This window comes from Doryrhamphus excisus, chromosome 2, assembly GCF_030265055.1.
Source record: "Doryrhamphus excisus isolate RoL2022-K1 chromosome 2, RoL_Dexc_1.0, whole genome shotgun sequence".
NCBI lineage: Eukaryota > Metazoa > Chordata > Actinopteri > Syngnathiformes > Syngnathidae > Doryrhamphus > Doryrhamphus excisus.
Window position 1 is genome coordinate 29,106,325 of NC_080467.1, and position 9,252 is coordinate 29,115,576.

Genomic DNA, 9,252 nt, shown 5'->3' on the forward strand with positions numbered 1-9,252 from the left:
CTAAAAACTAAATAAAACTAAAACAAAACTAAATAAAACTAAATAAAACTAAAATCATGCTGTTTGCTAACAGCAGAAAGGACACACATCAGCAAATACAAATAGACAATGTAAACATTGAAAGAGTGAACGAAAATAAATTTCTGGGGATCAAAATAAATGAAAATATGATCTGGAAACCTCATATTAAAAATATATACAACATAAAGTAGCCATAAATATTTCAATATTTGAACAAAGCAAAAATTTGTTCTCAGTCAGAAATCACTCCACACTCTTTATTGCTCTCTGGTTCTACCATATCTTACTTATTGTGTGGAAATATGGGCTAATAACTATAAAAGCTAATCTTCACTCAATAAATGTACTGCAAAAAAGGCCAGTAAGGATAATTCATAATGGCGCCGACAGAGAACATACTAACTCCTTATTTCTAAAATCACAAATACTTCAACTTGCTGATATAGTTCATTTTTAAACAGCTAAAATAATGCATGAAAATAAAATTAAATTATAATAAAGTAAATATAAAATTAAAATAAAATAAAAAATTAAATTAAAATAAATTAAAATAAATTAAAATATATTAAAATATATTAAAATAAATTAAAATAAAATAATGCATAAGGCTAAAAATAACCAATTACCTAAAAATAAATAACTACAAATAAATGTAAACATTTAATAAAATTTGTTTTAATTTAAAAAAAATAATAAAAAAAATTTAAAAACAAAAAATAATAATAATAACACTATCCTATACTATAATATCACTATATTGACACTTACTATGGTACCCATTATGTCATTGGATGCTCATATCACCGAGTACTTTGGTATGTGACAAAAAGTAAAATTATTTTTTTTATGTAAAAAAAAAATTAAAAATAAAAATAATAATTAATAAAATAAAGTTAAAAAAACTTAAATGATATTAGGAAAGCAGGAAGTGAACAAATGTAACAGTTACTGATTGTAAAAATAAAAAATTTTAAATTAAAAAAAATATATATATATATATACCTACATACATACACAACACCTCATTACTACACATGTCTGAAAAGGAGCAGGAAGAAGCAAAGCTTATTAAATCCTACCCCTTCTCCACGCCAGAGCAGTTACCAATCCAATAAGTGATTTTTTTTCCACACATATAATCACAGAATCTTACATAAGACAAAACAACAGAAGAACAGTGGGAACATCGGACACCCCAACAAAACCCCAGGACAAATACCGAAGCACACCACCAACCCCCGCCAGCCAACCCACCTGGCCCCGTGTGCACCCACCTAGTCCCCAGCACCCTCAGCAGTCCCAGCGCAAGTCCAGTCCAGTGTGGGGTTAAAGCAGAGGACCTAGAGGCCACGTGAGGACATTCTGAGTGTCTTTATGTGGACTTCTTTTAAAATGGCTCCCGTCCAGTCATCAAGTCCCCACATTTGTTGCGTCCGCAGTCCACAATTGCAGCTTCCATGTTCTGGGAAGGGATTTAGTGTCGTTGTTGTTTGATGCCGCAGACATGAGGAAGCAGCAAAGACATGAAAATAAAACACGTCTTGAGATGACAAGAGACGCATTCCTGCTTTAGCCGCGAATATATTTAGAAACTTTTAGCGTATTTGAGTCCAAACAAGCATAGTGTGTGTGTTTTTTTAACCACTCGACCACTGTGCAGCCAAGCAGGATTCATTCATTTTCTACAGTTTTTTCCTCACAAGGGTCACAGGGGTGCTGGAGCCTATCCCAGCTGTCTTCGGGGCGAGAGGCGGGGTCCACTCTGGACTGGTGGCCAGCCAGCCAATCCCAGGGCACATATAGACAAACAACCATTCACACTCACATTCATACCTATGGACAATTTGGAGTCGCTAATTAACCTAGCATGTTTTTTTTGGAACGTGGGAGGAGCATAGAAAAGTTATCTACAATACATTTTTTACCACTATTAGAGCCCTCTAGACAAAAACTAACACCCCTATAGTCAGCTTTACACTTGCATTACATGAAAACTTACATATTAGAAATGCCTAATGCTAACATTACTGACATCTAGTATAATGGGGGGTGCTGGAGCCTATCCTAGTGGGGGTCCACCCTGGACTGGTGGCCAGCCAGCCAATCACAGGGCACATATAGACAAACAACCATTCACACTCACATTCATACCTATGCACAATTTGGAGTCGCAAATTAGCCTAGCATGTTTTTCTCCACACAGAGATGGCCGAGGGTGGAATTGAACTGTGGGGGTCTGCGCGCTAACCGCTCGACCGCCGTGCCGCCCTCACACGTTCATTCTTCATTAAAATGTTGTGACGTCACCTCTGACCTCCAGGTAATGTTTGTGTGTTTAGAGACCACGCGGCTACGGGGGGGATGGGGGGTGGGGGGTTGGACGTGGGGGTTCTGGAATATCAGCCGTCCGTCAACACTAAGGGGGAGGGGCTTGTGACACGCAGCGTGACGTGGAGACGAGCGCCACAAAAAGAGACACAAAAGCAAACAAATGCATGTCAACAGTAAAGGAACAATAAAGTTTTATTTAATGTTGTTTTAGCAGTGAGGCATCCAGGCAGGTCAGAGGTCAGCCAATCAGATTAGATTATCAGTCAAAGTAAACACAAACACAACCTCAGTGTGTGTGTGTGTGTGTGTTGAGTGAAAAGCACACACACATTGTAATGGAGTTAGCATGTGTTAGCAGGCTCTGTTCAAAATAAGCTAACAATAGGCTTAGGTCTTCATGGTACTGAATCTGGACCACACTCCATCTATTGGAGATCTTCCAATATCATGATGAAGGAGGATCTCCAATGGAGTTAGCATGTGTTAGCAGGCTCTGTTCAAAATAAGCTAACAATAGGCTTAGGTCCTCGTGGTACTGAATCTGGACCACACTCCATCTATTGGAGATCCTCCTTCATCATTATATTGGAGATCCTCCTTCATCATGATATTGGAGGATCTCCAATAGATGGAGTGTGGTCCAGATTCAGTACCACACTGAAGTTAGCATGTGTTAGCAGGCTCTGTTCAAAATAAGCTAACAATAGGCTTAGGTCCTCATGGTACTGAATCTGGACCACACTCCATCTATTGGAGATCCTCCAATATCATGATGAAGGAGGATCTCCAATAGATGGAGTGCGGGCCAGATTCAGTACCATGAGGACCTAAGCCTACAGTTAGCATGTGTTAGCAGGCTCTGTTCAAAATAAGCTAACAATAGGCTTAGGTCCTCATGGTCCTCATGGTACTGAATCTGGACCACACTCCATCTATTGGAGATCCTCCAATATCATGATGAAGATCCTCCAATATCATGATGAAACAGGATCTCCAATAGATGGAGTGTGGTCCAGATTCAGTACCATGAGGACCTAAGCCTATTGTTAGCTTATTTTGAACAGAGCCTGCTAACACATGCTAACTCCATTGGAGATCCTCCTTCATCATGATATTGGAGGATCTCCAATAGATGGAGTGTGGTCCAGATTCAGTACCATGAGGACCTAAGCCTATTATTATTATTATTATTATTATTATTATTATTATTATTATTATTATTATCTAAGCCTAAACCAGCGCCACCTGCTGGAGCAGAGTACTTCCTGTCTGTGCTTTTTGCTTGTTTTGTCATGTCCCGCCCCCTCTTTCCCCTTACAGGACGTCCCGTCTGCGGCCTTCACCGCCGCCTCACGCTTCCTGCAGGCGAGGCCGAGGAGTCGCCGTGAACGCGAGGAGGTGATGAAGTGGCGAGGAAGCTCAAGGGGTCAAAGGTGAGGACACAATCAGCGCCGGAGAACAATCGAGGAGAAAAGGTGAACGGGTTTGACGCTGCTGTCAACGCGGCGAATAGTCACGTGACCTAGCTCATTAAACGCTTTTAACCATCAGCTCGCTCCGAATTATTTACTATAAAATAATGATTTTCTTCTTCTCTCCTTTTCTAAGGTGAATTGCAACCACCGGAGTTCAGCCATCTTCTGCTACGTAGCCAAGATGGCGACTAATGAGTGTGGTAAGCATCCATCACTGCACACTTTAGCATATGGAGAACAGGCCACCATCTTATGTCCACCAATCAGCTCCTTTCTTCTCACACTGGCCGTCTGTCGTCATTTTCAACCTTTTTTTTAGATTAGCCTAACCTTTTGTCTGCCGGTGTCTAATTAGTTGTGTAATTACTGCATGAGAAAAATCCGTTTTTATTATTTTGTTATGGAATAAAATATGTACACTCAATTTTCTGCCCCGTATGACATAGCAACAGCGGCGCCTGGTGGTTGGACGTTGCATGGCCGCGGTCTGTTTAGTAGGGATGCGTCACGTGACCTACTTTGACCAGTGTTAACAGTGCCACCTGTCGGCTATGCTTAGTATCAACTATGACATGTTCAGGTTTTCCAAAAAAATTAAAATATTTTTATTTAAATAATATTATAATATAATATAGTATTAAAGATTTTAGATATTACTTCAATTAAGATGTTTTGTTCAGATAGTTTAGCATAACTTTTATTAATGTAACTTAGTATCAACTATGACATGTTCAGGTTTATAAAATATATATATTTTTTTTATTTAAATAATATAATATAATAAAAATAATATTAAAAATTTTAGATATTACTTCAATTAAGATTTTTTTGTTCAGATAGTTTTGCATAACTTTTATTAATGTAACTTAATATAAACTATGACATGTTCAGGTTTTCCAAATTTTTAAAAATATTTTTATTTAAATATAATATAATAATGATATAATATTTAAAATTTTAGATTTTACTTCAATTAAGATTTTTTGTTCAGATAGTTTAGCATAACTTTTATTAATGTAACTTAGTATCAACTATGACACGTTCAGGTTTACCAAAAAAAATTAAATATTTTCATTTAAATATTATAATATAATATTATAATAATAATAATATGATATAATATTTAGAATTTTATATATTACTTCAATTAAGATTTTTGTTCAGATAGTTTAGCATAACTTTTATTAAATTAACTTAGTATCGACTATGACACGTTCTGGTTTTCCAAAAAAATTAAAATATTTTTATTTAAATAATATTATAATATAATAAAAATAATATTTAAAATTTTAGATATTACTTCAATTAAGATTTTTTGTTCAAATAGTTTAGCATAACTTTTATTAATGTAACTTAGTATCAACTATGACACGTTCAGGTTTTCTAAAAAAAAAATTAAATATTTTTATTTAAATAATATTATAATATGATAAAAATAATATTTAAAATTTTAGATATTACTTCAATTAAGATTTTTTTTTTTCCAGATAGTTTAGCATAACTTTTATTAATGTAACTTAGTATCAACTATGACACGTTCAGGTTTTCCCAAAAAATTAAAATATTTTTATTTAAATAATATTATAATATAATATTATAATAATAATATGATATAATATTTAAAATTTTATATATTACTTCAATTAAGATTTTTTGTTCAGATAGTTTAGCATAACCTTTATTAAAGTAACTTAGTATCGACTATGACAAGTTTAGGTTTTCCAAAATAAAATTTATATTTTTATTTAAATAATATTATAATATAATAATAATAATATAATATTTAAAATTTTAGATATTACTTCAATTAAGATTTTTTGTTCAGATAGTGTAGATAACTTTTATTAATGTAAAAAAAACGTATTTAAATAAAAAAAAAACATCCTGATTCAATATTTCATCACACATAAAATCAACATTCTGGCAATGACGTGTGTTAGAAATTGTACAAAGTGCAGCAATAACCAACACTATAAAATGTTCAACTAAATAAAGTTGATCCAAAATGAATAAACCAATATCATTGTTGTACAAATAATAATAATAATGACAATAAATCAAAGTTATTATCTGTAAAACACGAGGTGCTGTGGCAGTAATGACCCCGCTTTAGTCCGAGCTGATTGACAGCGCCACCTTGAGGCAACCCAGCTCATTACCGCCTCCGCCCAGAACCCCCTGAAGACGATAGTTTCCATTAGTGAGCCAGGAAGGAAGGTCCATGTAGGGCAGGAAGAAATCCGACTCGGGCAGCGAGTACGAACCCTCAACAAAAAACACAACAATATACTTTTAATATTATAATATTCATTTAAAAATAAAGCGGCGGCCACTCACAGCGTGGAAGGGGCATCGGCAGGGCAGCCCGTACGTGTGCAGAGGTTCCGGACAGTCATGTCCGGGGGGGATCAGTTGGTTCAAAACGTCACACACGTCCCGATAATGGCAGCTTCCCACCTCCTCCAAACACGGAACTTTTACCCAAAATCCTCCGACCTCCTTCTCTAATGTCACGTTGACCTGACGATCAAAGCGTGTCTTTGATTAAGTACACTTCAATTAAGTGCACTCTACAGCAGGGGTGGGCAAACTTTTTGACTCGCGGGCCGCATTGATATAACAAAATTTCCGGGGGGGGGGGGCAGACTATATATTTTACACGTAACAGTCCACCTGGTATTATTGTATCTGTAAAATTATCATGCAATCTACTATTATTATTTATTATTTTATATTTATATTTAAATATTTAAAAAATAATAAAATATTATAATAATTAAAATAAAATTAAAATAATAATTATTATATTATTATTATGTAAAATATGCAAATATAACAATTTTATTATATATAATTAATATAATAATTAGCATTAATATAATATCATAATAGTTATAATAATAATATAATAATTATTATTTTAATTTTTTTTATTATTATGTGCTTGTGTCCCTTTTTTCAGGAGCACTTTGTAAACAACAGACCATGTCAAACAACGAAATTGATACAACCATCAAAAGGTTGGCTCAGGTTGTATGTTGAGTTTAAATTAAATACTTTGGAAAGATTGGGCGGGCCGTATTCAAACACTTGGCGGGCCGGATGTGGCCCCCGGGCCGTGGTTTGCCCACCCCTTGCTCTACAGTCACTGCGCTTTACTGTAATGTTTTCCCTCCTTACAGTACACCGTTGCAGTTCAAATATCGCTCCCTCGCTATATCACTGATTACAAAGTCTAAGTCGGGGGTCTCAAATATGCGGCCCGCGGGCCAAATGTGGCCCGCAGGACACTAGTTTGAGGCCCCCCGCGTGAGTTTGATATGGATGCCGTATGGTATCATGTACCCAGAAAAAAAATATCACGTTTGATTAATGTTCATGTTAAAGGTTAAATAACTGTTAATAGTTATCCTCCCTATCCGTGTGGAAGTGGTAAGTTTTTGGATATTTAAGTTTCAAGGAAATAACTTGGAGGCTACCGTTTAGGTTCGCTAGCTCTCTAGTTTGCGAGTTAGCAGTTGCGCAATATGTTGTAAATAAAAAGTGACTATAGTCGTGTTTTGTCATGTCTACAGGGCTCTAATAATGCTTTATTAAATTTAATCTGAAAAAAAATAATTTGTGTACCCACCAACTATATGTGATTTCTTAAGTTTTTATTATTTGGCATTTTATTATTATTATTATATTTATTTTTTATTTTTTTTATTCTTGATTTATTTATTTTTCATCTTATTTTGTGCAGAAAAATATAAATTAAGATATTTGAGAACAATGGAATGTTTTATCAGAGCTTTTATTGTAGAAAATTGGAACCAAAGCGAAGTTTTTTAAAAAAAATGTTTTTAATAAATGCGTTTTTTTGAAAACCTGATGCGGCCCAGTCTCGCCCAGACCCGAGCTCCAGTGGCCCCCAAGTAAATTGAGTTTGAGACCCCTGCTCTACCCCTGGCGACTACTGAGGGCGGTAAGTAGCTTCTCAGTGTGGACTAAGTTAAGTGCGCAAGTGCACATGAACTGCTGGGTAGGATACTAAGTGCGCAATAATCTTTATCTTGTTTTTGTGTTGTTGAGATTTAGGTCAACTTTTGTGAGACGTTTACAGCAGTTATTTTATTATTTTATGTCCGCTGCTAAGTTATAAAGACGTCATTTGATTATATTAAGTTATATAGTAGTCATGGTCACGCTGACTTTTTTTTTTTTTTACTGTGAAAGGACAAGAGGACGACAGGAAGCGGTGCGTGGAATTCCTACTCACGCTGAGAGGAGCGCCGAGCTCCACGGACGTCGACCCCGAGGCGGACGCCGTCAGCGAGCCGGGGATGTTGATGGGATCAGGTGACAAGTTGAGGGTCTTCATCACGGCGGCGGCATCCGGCTTCCCGCAGTTCTTCCAGTCGAAGCCCAACTTAAACAGATTCAGACACTTATCACTTCATTAAGTGCACACATTAAGTACACACAATAACTTTGTAAATCCCAAATTATTATCCTCTACTGTATCATTCTGACATATTTATTATTCAGGGTATTTAGAGCAATAATAGCTTATTGTTACATATACTATGCTGTATAGAACAGTTCCAATACAACAAAACACCTCCATTGACTTTAATGTAAACACTTACCTTTACTTTGTTGATTCTCCTCCAGATCAGCTGACTTCCGGTGGCTGGATTGAAAACAAAAGCCACCATCAGACTGAGAGTGACAGCAAAAAGTACATTAGCATCCATGTCGGGGGGAAAAAATAACTTTAAAAGCGTGAGAAGACGAACTACACCAGCCTGAGCCGTTCGTCGCCGCTTTTTTTTTGCTACTTCCGCTTACTTCCGCTTCGAACGTTATGACGCAGCAAAGCGTCACGTGACGTCGTTAAAAGTGCTTATAAACAATAACTTGGTCTAACTTTGAATTATACACGTCGACGTATTTTGATATGTTTATTCCACGATTGGAAATAATCGATAAAAATGGTGAATATTCGACGTTTCGATAGAATATTTAATGTATTTACACACAGGCGCCTCTAGATGCCGCTGTACGACAGCTTTCTGTGTTGAACAGAAACAAAAACAACTAATCTTTGTTCCTATGGGCAATCTATTCCATTGTTTTACGCATAAATACACATAATTGCATGTCAATTCAGGAAATAAAAACGCGATACAACCCCACTAAATAAAAACACAAAATCAAATATAGTGTGCAATGAGTAATACCAATGAGGGAAATAACTAAAATATTGCTAAATTATACTTCAAAATAAAACTAAAGGTTAGATACTGTTTTACTAATATTAGCTAGGACTAGCTAGGACGTGTCTCAATAAAGACTTACACCAGTGCACTTCAATAAGTACACTGAATACACCGTGTACTTACTTCCTCCTAGTGCTGTCCTATATCCATTACGCTCATTT

General features: G+C 35.7%; 1 protein-coding gene across 1 annotated transcript; it reads right to left on the reverse strand.

The window, feature by feature from the left end:
• Positions 1-5,653: 5,653 nt before the first annotated feature.
• On the reverse strand, positions 5,654-8,658 carry gm2a (ganglioside GM2 activator). Its single transcript, XM_058057620.1, has 4 exons — positions 8,459-8,658; positions 8,089-8,238; positions 6,165-6,347; positions 5,654-6,092 (listed from the first exon to the last, which is right to left on the reverse strand). The coding sequence occupies exons 1-4, from the start codon at positions 8,564-8,566 to the stop codon at positions 5,937-5,939; spliced, it is 597 nt and encodes a 198-aa protein (XP_057913603.1). The 5' UTR covers positions 8,567-8,658; the 3' UTR covers positions 5,654-5,936.
• Positions 8,659-9,252: the final 594 nt, after the last annotated feature.

Coding starts and splice junctions, on each gene's coding strand:
- gm2a (XM_058057620.1), bottom strand. CDS start 8,566: ATGGATGCTAATGTACTTTTTGCTGTCACTCTCAGTCTGATGGTGGCT. Junction 8,239..8,458: donor GGAGAATCAACAAAGTAAAG/GTAAGTGTTTAC, acceptor AATCTGTTTAAG/TTGGGCTTCGACTGGAAGAA. Junction 6,348..8,088: donor AGCTCGGCGCTCCTCTCAGC/GTGAGTAGGAAT, acceptor TTTGATCGTCAG/GTCAACGTGACATTAGAGAA.